General features: G+C 39.2%; 1 protein-coding gene across 1 annotated transcript in view; it reads left to right on the top strand.

Moving 5' to 3' along the window:
* SLC24A2 (solute carrier family 24 member 2) overlaps positions 1 to 24220 on the top strand; it is a 116903-nt gene that overhangs the window by 90593 nt on the left and 2090 nt on the right. Inside the window, exons 8-10 of the mRNA XM_054986952.1 lie at positions 15429 to 15557; positions 20026 to 20115; positions 22191 to 22357. Of these exons, the coding sequence (XP_054842927.1) occupies positions 15429 to 15557; positions 20026 to 20115; positions 22191 to 22357 (386 nt within the window). The remainder of the gene's footprint in view (positions 1 to 15428; positions 15558 to 20025; positions 20116 to 22190; positions 22358 to 24220) is intronic.

Here is a 24220-nt window from a genome sequence, read left to right as displayed (position 1 = left end):
TCCTCTATTTTTCCCTTATACTTTCTTCCCTCCCGTCAAATGTATTTATGTTTCCTTCTATGTTATATAGACAGTACCACAAAGAGGGACATGATGGAGGGTTTATAATAAAATGATGAATGGAGTAAGAATTCATATTATCATATACGTACTACTTCATACTAGTATAACTCAGGGTCAGCCAGCAAAGTTCAGAACAGACAAAAGAAAAACCTTGTTTAATGATAATAATAACTATGCTTATATACCGCTTTTCTAGACAGATTAGTGTCTCACTCAGAGTGGTGAACAAAGTCAGTTTACTATTATCCCCACAATACAGCTGAGGAGCTGGGGCTGAGAGCAGAGGCTTATCCAAGGCCACCTGTTGTACTTACGGCAATTTATTCAATGTATGATTAACTTACAGAATTCAGTATCGCTTTATGTGACAACTGCTAGTTCAAGGACTTTTTTTAAGGATTAGACAGATTGTTTATAGAAAAGGACTATCCACAGTGATAACTAAATGGAGCCAATGTGTTCAGATGCAGTATATCTTTGTCCGATGAAAGAAGGATGTTGCCTTCATGCCTTCCTTGTAGGCTTCTCTAAACACCTAGCTGACCATTGTTGAAACTTTGTGGAGTTTTTCTTTGGCCCAATATTGTTCCTCTTATGTTATTACAATTTTTATGGTGAAAAGATGCTGAGAGTAGTAGGCATGGTGAGAAAAAAGGCTGAAAATATAGGGTTAAATCTTCTTTTATAGAACATCACAAATTGTTTGAAAGAAAAAAGTCCTACAGTGGGAACAGGTGCTTTTTTTGTTGTAGCTGGGGGAGGATGTAGCAAAAGAAGGGCTAAATTTTCCACATGCCTTTTGCATTAGTGTCTGCTAGTGCCTAATGTCATTAGGAAAAAACAGAGCAGAGTTCTGTTCACGAGCATGCCTCAAGTGTGTGTATACTTGCTGCTGATAGGGCAAAGCGTGGGATTCTTTTTTCCACACATTTGGAAGAAGAATATGAAATATGACATAGACTATTTTCCCATAAAAGGAAGAAAATGTCTCAGCTTTTACTGATAATATAGAATAATTAGAATAATAAAATATTAAAAATATTAAAAACTGTTTCTTTAAAAAAAATTAAAAGGGGGAAAACAAGGGTTGCATCCAATCATCTTTTCTGCCAGTGAAAAAGGAAGGACGAATCATATTTGACCACATTAAAAAAGCTATGCTGAGAATCATGGGATCCTCATGTACAATAGGCACATGAGACAAGAGCTGTGGTATGAATGGGAACTGGATGAGATTGAATGAAAAAGACAAAACACAAATCTAGTAATGCCGTAATCCTAATAAACTGGGCCTGAATTCATTACAAACCAATTAGAGTAAGTCTTTCTTTGTGAAATATAAACCAAGAAGTTTGAAGGAATGTTGAGATTTTTTCCCTAAGAGATCAGAAATAGTGGAATGGTAAATTTTCATTATCATAGCTTAAGGCAGAAGCAGTTCCTTCTACAGAGTTAGAATATTAAGCATTTTTTAAAATCCCATTAATTACAGCTGGGTGAAAAGTTGAGCATCTGTTCAGCATTCTCACTGAACTCAATTGGATTTAAGAGTGCTTAACTTTGACTGGATTATGCTCTTTGTCTCCCCAGGAAAGATTTTTTCAGCACAGGAAAACACATCAGGGTCCTGCATTTAATAGATTAATATGGGAGTCTGTTTTTCCTGTAGCTCAACACCTCAGAAATTATTCAAGAAGCTCAGAGACTCAAAGAACCACAATTGCATCTCATAGAATATTCTGTATGTAGTCATTTTGTATTGAGTGTTTTGTTGGGAAACCCTGCAGAGTTGGGAATACTCATCATAGAAATCAAAACACTCTGATTGTCTTGTTTCAAAGAACTGTAAGAAGCAAAGAACTGATTGAGTGCAGGTCCATCTAACTAGGTTACTTTTGCAAAGCCATAGAAATATAGTATTTCACTATTCATTTTGCCCAAGGATAGTCTCAAGTTCATATAAAGAAATTATGGCTTCTTTTATCATAGCTTCTTACTGGTCTGATGATGATGTGTTTTGTAAACATTTACATATGCTAGGTAAATATAGTACCACCAACTACATTATTGAATATTTACAGTGGTATCTAATATTGTGATTGCTAGATATTTCCTGCTAACTGTTCTGTCTTCCCATCCAAATTTGAAGCAATACACAAATGGTAAGTCAGTAACCAAAAGAGGAACATGACAACTTCCATTATGGTGGAAACAGTGGAAAGCCAATGACAAGTCTAAGTTCTAAGCACAGGGCTTTTTAAAAGGAAATTTGGAACTGCATGGTGGTATGTAGTTGCAGTTTGTGCACATAGTTATGTGCTGCCACAACACACCTGTACATCTTCATTGTATATATAAACATGCTTTGTGGCTTATGCATGTTCTATGTTGTTTAAAAGCCTGTTATAGATTGAAACCCAGACTTGGATAGCCAAGGCAAGCCCAATCTTGTCAGGTTGGCCTTGGATAGTAATTGTATGGGAGACCTCCAAGGAAGACCACCTCCATCAATCTCTTGCCTTGAAAACCTGTAGCAGGCATTGCCATAAGTGAGCTATGACTTATGGCAAGTCAGCACTTTCTACCACCCTATAGATTGAGAGAAATTCCTTAGAATTGAGAATTTGACAGTGTTAATGTGGCACTCCCGGCCGGCAGCAGCAGCCGCTATGGCTGGGGGCCGTATTTTGCCCTTCCGGAAGGAGGAAGAGGCAGTAGCAGCGCTTTCCCCTGCATACGGGGATCTGCGCGAGGGGCAGAGCTAGGCTAGCCATTTGCTGCTGCTTCGCCCCTCAGTGTTTCAGCGTACCTTATGCTCAGCCCACCCACCTTTCCCTGTTTCAGCGCAGGATTAGCCGGTTGCCATTTATTGGGACCAGGTAGGATTTTTTCTCCTCCCCCTTATTAGCTCTTGGGTGGGAAGTTTTTCGCCTACCTTGCACTGTTGTGATGGGGTAGTAATTAGCTCTGGTGGGTCAAGTTTCTTTCCCTTGGCAGGTAGGAGTTGGAAAATATGAGTGGGCTGGTGACCACCCTTGGCATATCCACATTGGTGGGGATTGGGGTCTGTCAAGAGCGGCTGGCTGCTCTATGGCCCAGTTGCGAGCTCAGACGCCCTGGTGGGGAACCCCTGAACAAGCTAGTCCCCCACTGCAGCTGTACGGCTGGGTGAAGGAGCTTTAAGGGGGTGAATCACTTAGCCAGGCCAGCCGGGCTCCAGCCATACCATGGATGGCTCACACCCAGGGCTGTCGGGGGTCGCCCATACAGGTCAGGGTGGAGTTCCTGGAGTGACCCCAGGGCCCAACCTGTACCGCTAGTTAGGCCTCTGCTGTGTTGACAAATATGTTGTTACGATTTAATAAAGCGGCCCTTTAATCCCCAACCCTTGTGTCTGCCTCTTCATTCCGACTGGGAGGGCAATGTGGAACCATTCTAAGCACCAACAAAAGTTTATTTGGAGCATGAGAGAGAAAATGTAAGAACAAAGAAAAATCAGATGCACAGACACAGTCTGCACACTTCTTAGTATGAAGACTGCTTCAGATCTTTTTTTTAAATAAATATTTTATTAGTTTTCTCATTAAGGGTAGGGAAAAGGGGGAAAGCAAGAAGCAAAAAAGTATCGTACATTCTGCTTGAAACAGCACTCTACTTATCTACATTTTTCACACTGCAAATCACTCAACTGTGATTACTAGTAAGAAGTTACAAACAATATTGCCTTCATATAATTGCTACATTCAAGTCTTTATATGTGTTTCTCATCCAGTTGTAAAAGGGGGTCCATGGTGCAGCAAAGTCTTCTTCCATTTGTCCTTTCATTAGTAAAGTTAGTTTGTCTAGTTCCACAGTTTCCATAATCTTCACTATTAGCTCCTCCTGCTGGGATATTACTGGTTGTCTCCAATAGAACGCTAGTAAAATTCTTGCCGCTGTCACTACGTGTATAATAAAGTATTTCTGATCTTTATCCAAGTCTTCTGGTACACAGTTTAACAAAAATATTTCAGGTTTCAGTGCAATTGTAATCTGTAAAATTGTTTGTAAGAGTCTGTGGACCATAATCCAAAATTTATGTACCTCTTTGTAAGACCACCACATGTGATAAAATGTTCCTATATGTTTCTCACACTTCCAGCAAATATTAGATACATTTTTATACATTTTAGCAAGTCTATCTGGTGTTAAGTACCATCTATAGAATATCTTATATAAATTCTCTTTAAACGCCACTGACTTAGTTATTTTAACATTCACTTTCCGTATCTTGTTCCATTGCATTGGATCAATACTATATCCTAAATTTTGTGTCCATTTATTCTTATGTTCTTCTACCCCCCTCATTTTTCTTCTTCATTTGCATTAGAAATACATATATCTTTTTAATCAGTTTTTCATCAGAGTCACATAACAGTTTTTCAAAAGTATTTTGTTCTAGATGGAAACCTCCCAGTTTTTTATTGTATCTGGATTCTATCTGGGCCCTAGACCACCAATCTAAATTAAGGCCTTGTTTCTGTAATTCCTCTTTTGTTTTTAATCTTCCTTTATCATCTAATAGATCTTTATATCTAACCATCCTGTCTAATGAGAATACATTTGGTTGCGAAAACGCTTCTAAAGGTGATACCCATTGTGGAGTTTTAGAATAAATTAGTGGTATAGTTCTTTCGCATACTGTTATGAGGGACTTTCTAATCCAACGGTTCTTAAAATATTTATGTCCCTTCGTTTTCCCGTACCATAGAAAAGCATGCCATCCTAGCTGCAAATCATGCCCTTCTAGTGCCAAAAGTCTTTGATTTTCTAGAAGAATCCACTCTCTGGCCCATACTAGGCAACACGCTTTATGATACATTTTCCAGTCCGATAAAGCAAAGCCTGCATTTTCTTTCACATCTTGAAGTGTTTTCAACTTAATTCTTGGTTTTGTCCCTTGCCAAATAAATTTAGACACTGCCTTATTTATCTCTTCAAAAAAGGATTTGTTAATACATATCGGGATTGTTTGGTACAGAAATATAATTCGTGGTAATATATTCATTTTGATGGTTGCCATTCTTCCCAACAGCGAAAGGTGCAAAGACTGCTTCAGATCTTTATGGCTGTTTTATCTGAAAGAAATCATTCTTCTACCACACATTCCATCACCACAAACTGAAAAGAGTACCAGTGTCCTAAGCATGTGGAGAGCTAACGTGATGCTACTTCTGCATGACTCAGATTTTTGAATCATGCAAGTATTGTTTCAGAAGTACTTTTTTTTTTTTTGCTGGGACCGCATGCTTCTGTCTACACATTTTAAAAAGCCCTGACTAAGAAGTTTCACATTTGCATTGTGAGATGGAATAACATATATAGTTCTAACCAAGACAAAATTATTTTCATGCGTTTCTAATGTCTGTTCAGAAGTACAGCTGTTTTGTTTTAAAGAACTGCTGTGATGTCTTTCTTTTGGTGTAAAGGTTTGAAATTCTTTGCTGTCATCTTGCTCTTTTGCCTGTCTCTTGGCAATCAATCACATTCCAAATAATAGAAATAATCTTATTGTACACTAGCATCCACTGTTTCCATACTGGGGGATATGTATGGAATCTGTTATTTGTAGGGGTCCAAACTGGTACATGACATATGTAGTGAGGCCATCATATGTTGGCACATTGGAAAAAAAATTCATGTATTTGTTTATTATTTATTTAAAAATTTTATATACCATCTTCCACCCAAAAGAGGTTCCCAACATGGTGAACAGATAATTATAATACTAAAATTACATTAAAATATCTATCTATCTATCTATCTATCTATCTATCTATCTATCTATCTATCTATCTATCTATCTATCTATCTATCTATCTATCTATCTATCTATCTATCTATCTATCTATCTATCTACAGTAAAAACATATTGACATATAAACAAACACACACACAACCAGAAAGGAAGGCCAATAAGCGTTTACTAGGGATATGTCAAACAAAACGAAAAAGTCTTCACTTGCTGGCAGAAGACAATGATAGAGTGAGACAGGCAAATCTCCCTGAGAAGGGAGTTCCAAAGTTTCCACGTCATCATGACCAAGAAGGCCCTTTCTTGAGTTGCCACTCATCTGGCCTCAAATGGCACCTGAACCCCAAGGCCTCTGAAGGTGACCAAAGTTTACAAGGAGGTTCATATGGGAGAAGACGATCCTTACGATATTTTGGCCCCAAGCCATATAGGGCTTTAAAGGTCAATACCAGCATCTTGAATTGGGTCCGGAAGCAAATTGAACATGAGATTTGCATAAGTCACTTTATACAAATTTGTTTGCTAGACAACCCCTCTGTGAAGCGAAAACAAGTTACCACACAGTGGGGAAAAAAACATTTGGATCAACCCAAGAAAACATGAAATGCTTGCTTTCCTTTCTTCTACATTATATTTAGGAAACAACAGTATTTTGTTTGTACTTTATTTCCAGAGCAGGGAAATATAGTGGGGGAGAAAGGAATCAAACAGGAGTTCCTCGAATTTCATATCAGGTCCAACTTCCTGTAATTTTTAGCCACATAAAGGAAATGGGTTTTTCTGGCCAATGGCTTTTACACACAATAGAAACACAATCAGTGCATAAGCCACCATTGCGTACCAACCTTTAGAGGATGTGCTGCCCAATCATAGCCCTTTGTGCTGAGAAATAATCCCATCGTATTCAGTGGCGCTTACTCTTAGTAACTGTGCACAGAATTACATTCTACATGTCTTGAAACTTCAACTGTCAGCCCATTAAATAAATTTTGATTGATTCGTCTTCCTTTTAACCAGTTGGTGTTATCCAACTAAATTTAAATAAACATGCTTATAAAATCATTTTTTAAGGAAGTGAAAGTTTACTTACAGTTTGAATAAAAGCTGGCACTGAAGTGTTAGATGAAAAGGCCGTATATTTTCTTGTTTCTAGAATTAAAATCTTCTGTTATATAATACCCTGTATTTATAGCTTGACACTGAATATGTTTGATACAACAGAAAGGAAAAAAAGACCAAAAGGACTATGGGAGTTTCTCATTAAATATTTTTTTTGAACTTTCTTAAAGAAAGTCTTCCGGAAACATTTTATTTTTTTAAAAAAAATATATTTCTGGGGTATGCAATAAGGCAAGTTCAGTTATAATTGTTCTAACCTATGGACTGCTCTAAAAATAACATACAATTTCACATGAATATCTCCCACTCAAATGTGATTCTTTTTACCAGTTTCTATGGAAACCTAATCAGAAAAATTTATATGTGCCTAACATGGCAAAGAGAACTTTAAAGAAAAGAATAGGCACCTGGGCTCTAATGAGGGAGCAGCCCTGTGCACACAGTGTTTTCTGTATAAATACTAAACAGCTCACTTGAGCAATCAAGGATAAGTGGAATTATTTTGATACACCAAAGGACAACACATGGTTAGCTCATTTCAGGAATAGTTCCTGTGTAGTGTTTTATCTCCTGGCAATTCATGTATGACCTTTTCCACTCAAATAGGTAACTTTGACTAACTGTTCTTTTCATTATCCTGTGGTTCTTTGGGTATTCCATGGGACACAAACAACCCACAATACTTGAAGAATCATGGAGTTATAAGTAATTAATTGATGGGACCCTAAACTGAGTTGTACCCTAATCTAAGTGGACTGCATCAGCATATTTAATTTTTGTAGAAGAAGAAAGAGACGGGGATGGAGTGCCCAGAGCAATGGTGCACATCAGTCTACCATAATGCCAAGAGTTGAAGGAAGGGGGAAGTATCTTTGGAGATGAACAGGATAAAGCCCATATTTGCCCAGTTGGTTCTGACTTTGCAAATTGTGGCTTGCAAGGAGTTAGTATTAAGTCTTTGTTCTACTACTACAGGCTGACATGACTACTCTCCTGAAACTAGACTGAGAAAATGAGTGTAAAGGGGAACGTGTGGGAGGAGGGGGGAAAGACTGACAGATGATAAAAATCTACCAATTTGTCTACCAGTTGTCATATAAATGTAATGACATAACTCTGTTGTCTCACAATTTCCTTACCAAAAACTATTTCCCTTCCTTCTGGACTCCTCTGCCACAGAGACAAGCTATGATAATCAGTGGTAAGGGAAACATTAAGATAATGGAGTTATTTGAGTCTTGCAAACTTTGCTATCATCCCAGTGCAATAGCTGGTGGTTTACCACTTGCAGGTTCCCTGACATTTTCCAGTTAAGCATCCTTTCTTTCCACTGGCTTGTTCCTTTTGCTACTAATAGCAGCAATACCTACTTATTTCCAAAGACTTTTATTTCCTCTAAATCTCACAATGGTTCTCTTCAGGTTGGAGAACAGTGCTTACTTTTCATTTCTATCCCACTTAGCTCCTTAAAAAGGAGCTAAAAACGATCCCAACACTCTAATGACTATGCCACCCTGCCTATGGAGACATGTGCCTATGAAGTGTCCTAAGAGCATTTTCCTGGGAGTAAGCACCATTGAATAAAATGGAACTTACTTTTGAGGAGACCTGCTTAAAAAGTGCCCCCGTAGAGGTATGTTGTTTACATGGTGTGAACTTGTTAACGTACCACATTGTGTTTAAAAACCAATTTGATAGTGAGTTATAAAAATAATAACTGTGGTTCAATAATACCTGTGTATAGTAATCTGTCAGACTACTTTCAACTATACGTGTTGCTTGTCTCCTGTCCACATCTCACTTCCTGTTCCCTGTATGCCCAATTGTTTGAGTCAACTGTCCATCTAATTTTTCTGTATTAGATCCAGGGCTTTTTTTCTGGGGGTACGTGCTACGCAGTACCAGCACCTCTTTTGGCTGGTCGGCCTGGGCCCTCAAGGTGGCAAACATCATGAATACTGGAACCTCTTTTTAAAGAAAAAAGTGCTGATTCGATCCCACCCAATTTGATCCGTATTCCAACTCACTTTTAAAGTTGTTTTTCTGTCTTACAATTTTAGAACTTTCTGTCTTTGTGACACGTTTCCTGGCCCTCCAGATTAATGACCATCTGTAGTTACTTCTTCCATTTCACTAGCAGTAGACAGTCACTTCTTTACTGACTGGAATAAACAACCCAGGCACAAGTGTCCTGGAATGTAAACCAACTGTCAGATCTTAACCCTGTTTTCCAGTACGCAGGTATGATTGTTTCAAAGCACCACTTTAACTGGCTTCTCTGTTGCTGGGGTAATTTTCACCATTCTACCTGGCTCTCTTTATCTGTCTGCCTGCCTGTCTGCCTGCCTGTCTCTCTCACACGCACACTTCAATCATTTCCTCATTGTGAAGTAATTATTTATTTTGTTTTGTTTTGTTTTGTTTTTACGTCATTTATAATCCGCCTTTCTCAATGAGACTCAAGGACAATGACATCCTGTGAGTCAGCAGTACAATCAATATCACGACGTTTCAATATGCAATATAATGGGGATATACATGCAATTTGCAAGATTTAAAAAGAAAGCAAGAAAGAATAAAAAGTTTTAAGATTTAACAATGTTGAAACTGAGCATAGGCAAATTCCCTGACTGATAATTAAACAACAAAGGAACTCAGTAAGATCATACTTCTAGCAATAGTAATGAGGACTATGGCCCCTCACCATTTTCAGCAATAGTAGTGAAGTCTGTGGTCCCTCCTTATCCCTTTACTGATGGGCTCCCTGTCCCTTTACTGATTTATCTCTTGAGACAACTTTTTTAAAAAAATATATTTTATTATTAACTTGTAACATACAAACAATAATAATAACAATATTAAGTACTCAAATCTCAACCAAATCGTAATACAGAGATAATCTTATCAATATATATAATTTTAAACTTTCATCCAATTATGAAATGAGAAACAGACCTTTATAACAGTAACCGTCTTGGTATAGTTTCCTAATAGTTATGTTTACCAGAAACCCCACGTTTCCATTTCCATAATTTCTTGAAATCTCAATTTTGTTAGTAAAAGTTAGTTTTTAGCTAGAAAATCAAAAAAAGGTTCCCATTTTGTATAAAAATTTGTATTTTTTGTTGGGTTGGCTTGAAGATACAGCTTCTTTGAGACAACTTTCTTACACTACAGCCTTCCTATCTAAGGAAAAAGCCCTCTTGAACAATTTGGTTTTGCATCATTTACAGAAGGCCAGGTTTGTCTGATATGATATTGTCTTGTAGGAATCAGAATTACTATAGCCCTGTGTAGGCTGGTTCCTAAAATACAGTGGGCTGAAGACAAAAGTTACTTTCTGCCAGTGAGAGTGAGTGACATTCACTGATTTCCTCCTCTTACTGCAGGCCTTCAATTTGCTCTTCTCCCACTGTACGCCATTCTGGAAGATCCCCTGGCTCAGGTGCAGTATTTTGGTAAACCTAGCTAGCAGTGGAGGGGAGAGGCAAGGAAGTTCTGTTTCTCTAGCAGAAATACCTTCTGCTAGCAAAAAGGTGAACTTTGAAATCAGTCCAATCTTTTCCCTCTCTTATTCTTAACAAATAGTTAATTTGCACAAATATTTAATGCACAAAATAAGGAATGATGTGAGTGAAAAAGCGAGACAGTGATTAGAATTTAAGTCTCTGAATATCCATAAACATGACAGAAGACTGAAAAAACTGATTTCCTTTTAAATAAATGATTATAGCCCTCCCGTCCTGGATACATACCTTAACATGGTGAGGAGGTTTGTGTCAGAGAAGCTGAGAGCAACACCGTCAGGAGCACAGGCTTGGTCAAGAGTCTAAACTCCTGGAAGAGTCACTCAAGGTGAAACGGTCAAAGCTGAGACACCAGACTAAGATGTATCCACCCCCTTCAGGAATCAACGGTCACATCAGCAGAAGAGAATTGAATTTTCCAATGGTGATGGGAGTGGAGGAATTCTTAAAGGTTAGCTACTGGGCAGCAGCAGTAGTGGAAGGTGACACTAGCGGAGTATCTTTCCCAGACAACGGCAATGTCACTTCAACTAACCCTAGTTAGTACTGAGAAACAGAAGCAAGCAATGGTAAACCACCTCTGCTAATCTCTTACTTTGAAAACTCTATGATGATACAATCAGTGCTGAAAGACAAGACCCCCGGGTTGGATGGCACTCACTTGGCTATTGGGGAAGAGCTGAGGACTAGTATGAATAGCACTATTCTTAATGATGGGACTGGATTAAAGCTGAAAGGACATCCAGTTGCAGACATGAATAGATGCAAATGGAATGTCCAAAGCTTGTGACACACACAATAGGAACATGGAATGTGAGAAGTATGCAGCCAGGTAAGCTAGAAATAGTAAAACAAGAAATAGAATGTTTAAACATTGCAATCCTGGGTGTGAGTGAACAAATGTGGACTGACTCAGGACATTTTCAGTCAGAAAACCACAAAGTGTTTTACTGTGGAAATGACAAAAGAAAGGGCATTGCCCTAATACTGAGGCGAGATATAGCACAAGCAGTCAAGAACTACAATGCAAAGTCTGACTGAGTAATATCAATCAGACCTCAGGGAAGACTTGTTAACGTAACCATCATTCAACTTTATGCCCCAACTACACATGCTGAGGAGGAAGAAATTGAAAACTTTTACACAAGTGTCCAAGATGAAATTGATCACACACCTAAACAAGATACACTGATAAATCATAGGTGATTGGAATGCAAAAGTAGGAGTCAAAGCAGAATCAAACATTGTGGGAAAATTTGGACTAGGATCACGAAATGAAGCAGGAGAGCTAATCGTAGAAGTTTGTGAAGCCAACAACCTGTTCATTGCTAGCACATACTTCAGGCAACCAAAAAGATGATTGTACACGTGGAAATCACCAGGTAATCAATACAGGAACCAAGTAGATTACATAATTGGACGCAGAAGATGGAGAAGCTCTATTCTGTCTGCTAAAACGAAACCAGGAGCTGAATGTGGTACAGATCATGAGCTGCTAATATAAAAAATTAGAATAAAGCTGAAGAGAAACACTAAAAGAATCATAGTGCCAAAGTACAATCTAAAGGATATTCCTGAAGAATTTAAAGTCCAGGTAAGGATTAGATTTGCAATACTAAGTATAATTGATCGTGAACCAGAAGAACTATGGGCTGAAACCAGAGATATTATCAAGGAAGAATGTGCAAAGGCTATTCCTGTAGCCAAAAGAAAGGAGAAGCTTAAATAGATAACGGAGGAAACTCTTAAAATTGCTAAAGATAGACAGGAAGCAAAAGCAAAAGGTTACAGAAATAGAGTCAGAATTCTAAATGCAGTTTTTCAGCAATCTACACGCAGAGACAAAGAAATCTATTATAATAACCACTGCAGTGTGAGAAACAAGAAGGAACATTTTATCATCTCTGGTGGACTTGCCGTAAAGCTAGAAAATTTTGGACCCAGATTCATATGGTCATACAAAAAATACTAAAGACTACCGTATAGTTTAAACTTTTTGTTGGGATTAGCGGACAAACAGTTGGAAAATCAGCATGGGATTTTATTTCTATATATAATTACTGCAGCTAGGCTGTTGTATGCACAGAATTGGAAAATATGGAATTACCTTCAATAGAGGACTGGACTATGAAAATGACAGTTAGCGGAGATCGCGAAACTTACAGCTTTGATCAAAGACAAAACATCATTTTGGCTAACAGGAAACCCTTTATTGACCTTCTGTATGAAATGAGGAATAGTGAATTGATGATTTGTGGTTTTGATCATTAAGAAGATAATGGGGGAATATAAAACAAATAGAAGGGAGGCAGGAGTGGAAAAGAAAATTTTGGAGAGACTGTAATTTTGCTTTAAAAAAAGATGTGTTGTAGAGAAGAATTGAAATGAAATACGTATTATTGTTCTTTTTCCTTTCTAAGTTCCAAGTTCTGTTACTGTCTACTTTTTCTTCTTGTTTTCTGCCCTTTCTATGGGCTTTTATTTCTATTAATTAAAAAAAAATTAAAAAAAGAAAATGAAATAAAAGCTGCACTCAAAGCAATTGGGAGAAACAAAGCATCTGGAGTAGATGGAATACCAGTAGAGCTATTTCAAGCTAATGAAATGGAGTCCATCAGAATCTTTACAGGAATCTGTTAACAAATATGGAAAACAAAACAATGGCCCATGGAGTGGAAACGCTCAGTCTACACTCCAATTCCCAAAAAAAGTGATGCAACTGTCGGACTATTGCATTAATTTCCCATGCAAGCAAAGTGATGCTAAAGATACTACAGCAAAGACTCTAACCATATACGGAACAAGAAATGCCAGATATTCAAGCTGGGTTCAGGAAAGGAAGAGGCACTAGAGATCGCAAATTTACATTGGCTAATGGAACACACCAGGGAATTTCAGAAGAAAATCAGCCTATGTTTTATAGATTATAGCAAAGCTTTTGATTGTGTGGCTCATGAAAAGCTATAGATAGTGTTAAAATAAATGGGGGTGCCACAAGATCTGATTGTTTTGATGCACAACCTGTACTCTGGACAAGAGGCTACTGTTAGGACAGAATATGGGGAAACAGAATGGTTCCAATTGGCAAAGGTGTCAGACAAGGGTGCATATTATCTCCCTACTTGTTCAACCTCTATGCAGAGCATATCATAAGGAAAGCTGGATTAGATCTAGAAGAAGCTGGAGTAAAAACTGGTGGAAGGAAAATTAACAATTTAAGATATGCGGATGACACTACTCTACTAGCAGAAAATAGTGAAGACTTGAAACAACTACTGAAATCTGCTCAGAGGCTTTGTTACTTTCCTCTTCGCCTCTAGAAGGCTCTGTCAGTTTCACCTCTCTTTCTAAGAGGCAAAGAGGAAATAAACAAACCTTCTGAGCAGGGATCTCCCTGGCTCTGTAGAGAGGGGAAATTGACAAAGCCTTCCGATCTCTTTTAAAACTCAGCTTCCTGGCTATCATTGCGACTCTCTTCACATGCTCCTCCTTGTGTCATTTGTCTCTTGCTCCTTAGGCTTCACCCATGCAATTTTTATAGTTACACAATTTGTGTAGTGTAGATGCAGCTTTCCTACACTGATGTGTGAGATGTCTCTTTAAAAAAGAATAATCTCCGGGGCCATCCCCTAGCCAATAGTGCAAGTGCTTCATTACTTTACTCTGGTAACAGCCAGTTGAAAACTAGGCTTGTTCTTAACCCATTCCTCTCCCCGTGTAATCTGTTCAGCATATGCATTTTGCAGGACCCTCCATCTGGAATTTGGGGAGATGACAGTGGATTTTGTTTTGTATTTTGTATTTTTACAAAGCAAGTAGCCAGAGAATTTCTTGTATGACTTGCTCATCTGTAAAACAATGCTAGTCTTTTACCTAGTACTGTAGTTGTGGTTCTGTAGAAAGAGAGATTATGCCCATATTGATTCAACAGCTTCCATCACCAATGCTTGTTACATAATCAGTTCTCTTTCATCTTCCAGTTGGTTTTCCAAGTCAAGTACAGTCTTGATTTTGGCCGGCAGCCATACTCTGGTTGGGTATCACCAAAGAACCACTTGGTATTAAATGGATGCAGTTTTCTGTTTTCCCTTCCCCAGCTATGTGCAGTTGCTTGCACCTTCGTAGTCTCTGCTGAATTTATTCAAGGCATTTATATGGCTTCTTACCAAAAAGAAAAACTGCTCAGGTGGATTGGCGCAATAATGCATCAGAATAAAAATCATCAAAGCAACCAATAATTATAATCAGTTCACAGAGAAACAACACAGGAAGATACAGCATTACAGGAAAGTTCAAATGAGTGAACTCAGGACAGGAAAGGAAGATAAAATTGTAAAATACATAGTAAAATCTTACTGTGCTGTGGATGGTGTAGACTATATAAGGTCCAGTACACTGTTTCTAAAACAGTTCCTAAGAGCCTGGTATTCTTTGGAAGCTTAGCAAGGTTCCCCAACAAATGGCAGATTGCCATAACTACTGATGTTTCCCAGCAGTGAGTTTCTACTAGAGGGTGCTTGGGGATTCTGAGGTGTTCTCTCTACTCATCTGAGGTAATGGTGAGGCCCAACAGACGTAGCCATTCCCTGGATGAAGAGTGGGGCTTCTTTTGGGGTGCAGTATTTTCTGCAAAGAGAAGAGTGCTATGGCCGGCATGCAAAGATTCCTCACTGATGCGCATGTGTTATAAGGCCAATAAAAAGCAATATTATTTAGCACTTTCATTATACTTCTCGTGAAGTTGGTTTTAACTGTTACTTGATTTTCCTTTACAATAACCTTGTGAAAATGTGAAGTAGTCAAAACTGAGACTCCAAGACCAGTACCTTTTTCTGTTGCAAGATGCTAGAAATTTGTAAAACTTTCCGATTGTACAATTTTGTGCCCAAATTAACATTATTGTATCTGATTTTTTTTTCGAACAGGAAGAACAGGAAGATGACGAGCCGCTAAGCCTGGCCTGGCCAGATACCACACGTAAACGGCTCACCTACCTAGCAATTCTTCCTATTGTTTTGCCATTATGGATTACCCTACCTGATGTCAGAAATGAAGTAAGTAATGAAATGTGGAGAGTATCTGTTTTTAAGAATAAGATCAAATCCACTTTTTCTCAAGGTGTATAAAGTCACAAGGTATCTATAATATGAGCCTACAGCTTCTCCTTCCTCAGCCCCCTACTAGATTGCTTTTGTGATGAAATTACCCAACGACAGTCCAGTGGTAAATGTCACTTGGTTTTGGCTGTTGGAGATCTTGCCTAGCAAACAATAGCTGTGAATATATTACCATTTACTTTTATAAATATTTCATGGCAACCTATAAAATGCAGTATTAATAGTTCTTTCATGGTGGTCCCTCTCATTGCGTCTTTAGATGTCAGATCTCAGAGCCTATGCATAAGAAGTCTTACTCCCCGGAATTTCCAGACACCCAGGAGTTTGCACAGCCCTGAGTTGCCTTGTGAACAGAAACTGCTGCTTTCTGTTAAGCAGATCTTCAAAATTAATGTTACTATTTTTCATAATAAAATGCTATGAACATCCAAGTCTCTACTTGGAAGAAAATCCCTTTTTAAAAATCTCATTGGAATCTTTTCCTCCATGGGATTGGATCCAGACTAAATTTCTCACTAGCGAAGCAGAATTTTCCTGCCTCCCCTCTTCCACAGCAGCCCGCTGATCTCCATGAAATAGTATACTTGGGGATAAGAGACCCTGAGGAGGAACGTGACAATGGTCTGCAACAGGAAGTGGGAACTGGTAGAAACTGCTATTTTAGTCTGGATCCAGTTCAATGAAATACACTTGTTGCTACCAGTTTAATATTTGTGTATTTTACAAAAGGTGTCTAGATGTCATGTACACAACTTAAAATCAGCATGGGGCACAACCCAGCCAAACCACTGATTTTAACCAATAGCAATGGCTTAATTCCTTTAAGCTCTTCGTTGTTTAGCTAGATCACACCCATGGTCTCCGTCAGGTTCACAACTGATGTACAATTAAGGGTTAGGAAAGCAGTTGTGAATTGTTGCTTAACTATTGAGGCAAAGAAGGAAAGCTGGATGTTTCAGGAATGGCTTTGCTTAAAGAAAAAAGGACAGGGGGGCATTAAGGAGGAAAAAAAACATACACAACCTGATGAATTGTAGAGCTCAATATGAAATGTGTTTATGAATACGTATATGCTTAATTGAATTTCCTTAGAGTTGCCTCCAACCCCTTTGATAGGGTTTCATGCCTTGGGAGCATGTACTTATGTAGTAACAATGTGGGTGGGTGCACCAAACCTTCCTATAGGATGCTGAGGTACTGTGTAAAGCAAAAGCTCCTCCTACACGACCCTTCCTGAACTACTTAGGAATGTTGGAAGGCCAGACTGCCTGGAAAGAGCCCGTACCTCTGCTCCTTCCCACGTGGCAGGTATTCCAGTTCCAAAGAGGGGTGATGCGTCTAGGAACTGGCTCCTTGATGAGGAAGATGGGACTGAAACACACAGTTCATCCTGACAATTCAAACACTGACTGCTGTATCATTTATAGCTCCTTGTGCCTTGACAATGTAATAATACTACACTGTTGTTTCCACTGCTGGCACAGAACAGATTCAAAGAACAGACTGCTGAGTACTTGGGTATTTTTTCTTGGAGCATGTCACCTATATGTGCACACAAGCAACTGCTGATCAAGCTTCACTTGGATTAGGTTTAATGTTTAACAAATGGAATCATAGCCTAATTCATTGGATATAGAATGAATAGATTAAATACTTAGACCATTTTTTTCACCAAGGTGCAAGCCTGCTAGGGAGTTCTGACTGGGAAAAAGAATGGACCAATGATGATTTGGGAAAAATGATGTTCCTGAAAAGCATTTTTTCTCTGAAAATTTGTTGCAGATTATCTCCCTCCCTTGAGAGATAATATTATACCATCAGAACAACTGTGTGTGTTTGTCTTGAGAGTAGGACTGCATTTTTTGAAGAAATGCCCTCCAGCACATGAAGTTGAGCACAATTTCTCCTCTTCTTCACTCTCCTTTCCAAATCAATGCATTATTTTATGCAATGTTTTAAACACAGAGCACAGGCCGCCCTATCATACATCATGTGTAAGTTGCAGTCCAGGGTCCAGAGCTGGCCCAGATAGATGTAAGTATGGAAAGTGCAAATCCCCAGTGGAACTTCTGCACTGCTGTATTTGTACATGCACAAATCCCTGTCCCAGCCAGAAGAAGGGAGGGAGGAGGGAAATGGTCTCCATCGAGCCCCATCCAAGTGTCTAGTGACATTCATGTGAAAATGAGTTTTAAATCAAGCCCCTAATAATTACATATATAACAATAACTTGGCTTGCTCACTAGACCATTAGCTTGGTCCCCTCTCTCTCACACACACACACACACAAAAGCAAGGTCCCAAATTCTCTTAGCCTATGATGTTCCTTTTTAATAACTGGTTAATTTTTTTTAAAAAAGATTGAAAATTTGTTAGATTGTTAGTCTGCCAGGAGGTGGAAATTGGATATTGGCTGTATGAGAAGTACTTCTCAGCATGTCCTAGTGCTATAACCACAGATGTGCTAACTGGGAATAATGAAGGGGCTGGATTCTTTCTTAAGCATTCGTTGCAAAAATCATGTCTCTCTCCTGGGTGGGAAGAAACGTTCAGGGAAAACCTTGTTGAATGATGGCTTCCTTTAATCTGCTCAGGACCATATTCAGAACACTTCTGTTATATCTCCTCCCACAATAAATATAAAATGTTTATAAATCACCCATAGTTACAGGTATCCAATACTAATTTCAAGTTTGGGAGAGAGGTGCAACATTTATCAGCCATTACCTCATGGTCTCGTTCAGAATTAAAATGTGAGAACGTTTATTTCAGGAACATGTTTTGTATTTTTATGCTGTAAGAAGTTCAATAAGAAGACTAGAAATTCAGGTTAGGCATTTAAAGTGCCACAGATATGGAAGCTAAACAGATAAAGTGATTCTTTCCTGGGTCCCACTTAATGCTTTATTGACTAGCGTATCATTGGTTCTTTTTCCTGTCCATGAATGACAGGGAACTTCACCTGTCCATCTGAAGCAAAATCAGAAAGTTGTATGTTGAGTCAAGAGCAGGAGAGGTGGGGGAAATAATAGCATAGGGTAAGGGCAGTTACCTGTGATGGGTGGGACAAAATTAGCCCCCAGCCTTGTCAGCAATGTAGGAGGTAAAGGGAATGAGGCCTATGCAGGACGTTTCTCAAGGAAACTTCCCGGTCCAAGCTTCGTGGTAAAAGAGCTGAAACAAAACATTGAGATTCTTTCCCCGCGTGACTAGCATTAAGGGAAAGATTTGCCGCCTAGAAGAAATGAAACCTGGAAAAAAGATCTGGATATCAGAGTCAGAGATGTCATCTCCCTTTTCATGCCTTATTCCTTACCTTGGGAGAGTCTCGTCTCTTTATTTCCCTCCCTACAACTACCCTTTTGAGTCACTTGTCAACCTGGTGCTCACACTGTTGAGAATGCAGGAGTAAGCTGCATTTCCCAGTCATTTGTAGAACTTGAGCTTTACAATGGCGAAATCCAGTCCCCGTGATTACAGAGTAGCAAGAGAAGAGAGACGATGGGTGGCCGTTGTGTGACTGAGCAGAGGAAGACCTTGGTAGTGATCATTAAAATGTTTTAAATAATTTAAAAAATTAAATACATTAGTGGCAAGTTGCCACATGTCTTGAGTTTATAGTAGGCAGAGAAGAAGATTCACACACTCTCTCATTTTACACAAACGCATGGTGGGAGTCTGTCTGCAGCAATGAAGTCTGCACTGCAGCCACTGAATATGGAATAAGCTGCAAAATTATAGGTTTCTTTTTTTAAAAAAAATCCACGTATATTCAGTTAGTAGTAGTTAAGGTGTGTTACGTTTCTTAAAAACTTGAATTATTACCTTTGACCTAAACATTCAACTGTTTGACTTATGATAAAGGAGACAGGATGTGAGGAGGAGGGGTTGGGATGTGGCCTAAAAGTCACCATCTGCCGCTGATATTATCAGCCAAGATAAATGAACTGCAGGGGAGTGATTGCCAAGACCCCTCTCTGTCCTTGTTACATGAGACCCTTAATTTGGGGGTAGGAGCACAGAAATCAGATATGAACTTGTATGTTGAAAGTAATGAATGCTCTTCAAGGAAATTATAGGCTTTTATTTATTATCATGCAACGGATAAGGGAAAAAAGCACCTCAGGCATTGCTCAAAGTTAAGAGTCTGTTGTATACAGGTAACAGACAACAAATTGGTGGTCTTTTTCAGGCACAGCAAAACAATGTAACACATCTAACCAAGTCACCGTTCATATGTGCCCAAACATGCTCACTCCATGAATTTTATGTTGGTTAATATGCAGTTTTGTAGTTTAGGCAGCCTAGGCACAAGAGACTATATGGGTGTGGGCACTGGACTCAGAACTGAAATATGCACATATATGCACATGTCCGTAACTTTGCCCATTATTTTCTCTTTCAGAAATCAAAGAGATTCTTTCCCGTCACCTTTTTTGGATCGATCTCTTGGATAGCAATATTTTCTTATTTAATGGTCTGGTGGGCTCATCAGGTAAATTTGTGATTCAGGCTTGCCCTTATTTGTTTGACCCCCCCCCTCCTGTTTGTTTGTTTTTCTGCTGTTGATAGAGATAGAGATACTGTTTTTGAGCTGATTTTAGTGACTTTCAAAGTGTTTGCCACCTTGAGGGCCCTCTTGTTCCATCAGTACTGGCTCCAATTTGCTTCTGGGTCCAATTCAAGGCACTAGTATTAACTTTTAAAGTCATATACAGCTTGGGGCCAGCATACCTTAAGGACTGCCTACCCCCATGTGGACACACCCAGCCACTCCTGTCATCTTTGGCCCTGCTTCCCATGCCCCTGCCATCTGAGGCTAGATGGGTGGCAACCTGGGGAAGAACCTTCTCAGATATGGCACCAAAATTATGGGATTCCTGCCCCAGGGAGATGTGTCTGTCCCCTTCTATCATCGTCTTGTGTCCATGGGTGCGGACATTTTTGTTTTGTCTCAGTTCCTTCACAGATTCTCTTTGGCACTTCCTCCTGTTCTTGTCTTAATTTGTTTATGCTTTGAGTTTTAATTGTTTTTAATTTTTTAATATTTAGATGTGTTTATAATCTCGCTTTAACATTTTTATTGTTTGCCACCTTGGAGAAACTACATTGGGTAGAAAGGCGACTTTAAAATGTCGACATTTTTAAAAAATCAGAAGAAAGGCAGGATACAAATATTTTAAATAAGTAAACAAACAAGTAATGTTTTGCTTCACTTTATCATATGCCAAGGCAGAGCAATTCTAAGGGCTTACTGACTCCAGTTTTTCGCCTTGGCAATTATGCATGGGTACAGAAAGACAAAATATAAATGAAAGAACTGGAAGTTGATATGGAAAAGTCAATGAAAGCGGTTGACAGGGTAAAAGGAATGAAATTATTAGCAGAAGCATTTTGCATCATCATCTGATGTGGGGAGAAACCAGAGGAGAATCGGCCAGTGAACTAGAAGAGATATCAGTATTGTGAGCCAGAGTAGGACTGTGCTACAGGCATGCCTGATTCCATGAACAGAGTTGTATTTTAATTTATTCTACAGCTGAAGCACTTGAGCTCAAAATCTGTTTGTTTGGTTACACAACTGACTTCCAGGAATGGTATCAAATATATAGCCTTAGTCTCAGATGAGGATTCTAGCAGTAGAGGCACACAGGAAAAGATATATTTTTTTTTAAATGTAGAAAAAGAAGTTAAATGGCTTAGCTGAAAAAGAAGTGGCAAAGTGTAGGTGTGTGTGCCTCCTCAAGAGCATTGGGTCGGAAATGCATGATAGAATAACTAATACAAACTTGAGCATAGTTGCTTCTAAGCAATTTCTGTCGATTTCAGTAGAACTTCAGAATGAATTATATTGTTTGTTTGTTTATTTACTTAATTTATACGCCGCCTTTCTCACCAGTGCAGCTTATATCATTCTCCTTTCGTCCATTTTATCCTCACAACAGCCCTGAGAGGTAGGTTTGGTTCAGGGCTTTTTTTCTAGAAAAAGAGGTGGTAGAACTCAGTAGGTTGCCCTCGGAGAAAATGGTCACGGCTGGTGGCCCCACCCCCTGATCTCCAGACAGAGGGGAGTTTAGGTTGCCCTCCGCGCCGCTCAGTGGCATGGAGGGCCATCTAAACTCCCCTCTGTCTGGAGATCAGGGGGCGGGGCCACCAGCCATGTGACCATTTTCAAGAGGTTCCGGAACTCTGTTCCCCTGCGTTCCTGCTGAAAAAAAGCCCTGGGTTTGGTTGAGAGTGTGCCCAAGGTCACTCAGCAAGTTTCTGTGGCAGAGTAGGAATTCAAACCTCACAGATCCTGGACCAACACTCTAAACACTGCAATAAGAATTATGTCACTTGCTACCAAAGGACCCAGTTTATATCAGCTAAGGTAAAAGTATATAGGCTTGTCCTTTCTCTGACATGCAGGTTTTCAGAGTAATGGGTCTTTCTCCCAGCTCCCCTTCTTAAGCACAAAAGAAAGCTACTGTACAGTTATTGATTTATTTTACTGTCTGTTTCAGCAAGGACATCTCTTGTTTCTGGATCTTCATTGCATTGTTTGTATTGTTCTCCAATCCCATTTAGGTTGGAGAGACTATTGGCATCAGTGAAGAAATCATGGGCTTGACTATCTTAGCTGCCGGCACTTCCATCCCTGACCTAATTACCAGTGTTATTGTGGCCCGAAAGGGGCTGGGGGACATGGCAGTGTCAAGTTCAGTGGGAAGCAACATCTTTGACATCACAGTTGGGTAAATGCTACCAATTTTTTAAAACTATATTTATACAGTTTGATACATAACGTTTATAACTAGCCAAAATACAGGATAAAACTTCACAGTGGTTGAAGTAAAGTAAAACTTCACAGGATAAAACTTCACAGTATTTCTCTGTATTATTTTGAAAACTTTTGATACATTAGAAATCTGAAGGGGGGAAAGGTTATGTCGATGGAGCAAGACTGGAGCAATATGGTCTCTATGACCCATTCCAGACAGGATTCCAACCATGAGTGGGGACTGACCAGCTCCAGGGATTCCTGAATGAAACAGATTTTTTGGATCCATTCCACTGAGGTTTCAGATGTGGTTATGAGACTGAAACAGCTTTGGCTACCCCTGGTGGATGACATATTCTGGGAGACAGACAGGGGGAGTATGAGCCTGCTAAGTCTCTTGGAATTCCTGACCACTTTTGATACCATCGATCATGGTGTCTTTATGGACTTCCTTTTGAGACTGGGACTGGGAGCAGTGTTCTGCAGTGGTTCCAGTCCTACCTTGATGATAGATTTCAGAGTGTGGTGCTGGAGGATTCCTGCTCTGCTTCTCAGTCTCTTGTTATGGGTCCCCCAAGGTTCCATCTTTTCCCTCATGTTTTTCAACATCTATATAAAGCTGCTGGGAGAGGTCGTCCAGAGAATTGGGCTGAGGTACCCCCAATATACAGATGACACTCTGCTCTATCTCGCAGTACCAGCAGATCCCAGGAAGGCTGTAGAAACTATGTGCAGGTGCCTGGACACAGTTTTAGAGTAGATGAGGGCTAAACAAACTGAAACTTAATCCCGACAAAATGGTGTGTGTTTGTGTGTGTGTGTTTTTATTAAATTCTTTTTATTCTGTTTTAAATGTTCTTTTACATTTTAATAGTTTTTAATGTTATTTTAAATGTTTGGAGACCCTATTTGGGTTGAAAGGTGGCATACAAATGTTTTAAATAAATAGATATGATACAAGACGATATGAGATAGTGGTAGGCGCGGCAGTTAGCAGACCATGGGCCAAATCTGATCTGTTAACATCTGCTATTTGGCTCACAAGTCACTTGTTTTAGCAGACAGAATGAGCAGACTTGGGCATAGACTATAGCAGCCTTGCTGACTAGCCAAACAGGCCTAGTTGGATGGGAGCTAACCTGGAGAACGCTTCAACACAGGTATATTACCTATACAATGTGCAAAACTAGTAACCTCAAAATTATTACAACAGTGTATGTAAATCCAGTGCACTGGATTTACATACACTGTTGTAATAATTTTGAGGTTACTAGTTTTGCACATTGTATAGGTAATATACCTGTGTTGAAGCGTTTTGGCATACTTCCTTTTTTCCTTGTGTTGAGCAGTGTGTTGAGGAAGTAATTTCTCCCCCCTTTTCCTTCTAGCTAACCTGGAGACCCTGTAGATTCTGCCTTGCAGAATCTTAAAGAGAAAGCATATTGAACAAAGCATAATGCCTTGTAGTGATTTAGACTACAGGTTCATCTAGCTCAGTACTGTCTACTTTTATTGCAATTTTGTAAACAGAAGTTATAAACTACAAAATGTCAAAAAAAAGAAAACCCTTCATTCTCCAACAAACACACTCTCTACCCAACAATTGATAACCAACAAGATAGGAAGAGCAGAGGGGAAAAAGGCAAAAGGCAATGCGGGGTTGAGAGAACAGTGCGTAGACTGAATGCTGTATATTGGTGTAGTACAAAGGCTGGTCCTTATTGTCTTCTGAGTGATGGCCAGCGGGTAACCCATAGACATTCCTGGGCTTCTGTATGTTAGTATCACCATCACACTGGATTACATATTAACCAATTTTATCATACAGCCTAACCAC

The sequence above is a fragment of the Eublepharis macularius genome, chromosome 8, assembly GCF_028583425.1.
Source record: "Eublepharis macularius isolate TG4126 chromosome 8, MPM_Emac_v1.0, whole genome shotgun sequence".
Classification (NCBI taxonomy): domain Eukaryota; kingdom Metazoa; phylum Chordata; class Lepidosauria; order Squamata; family Eublepharidae; genus Eublepharis; species Eublepharis macularius.
This window is presented reverse-complemented; position numbering and strand designations above follow the sequence as displayed.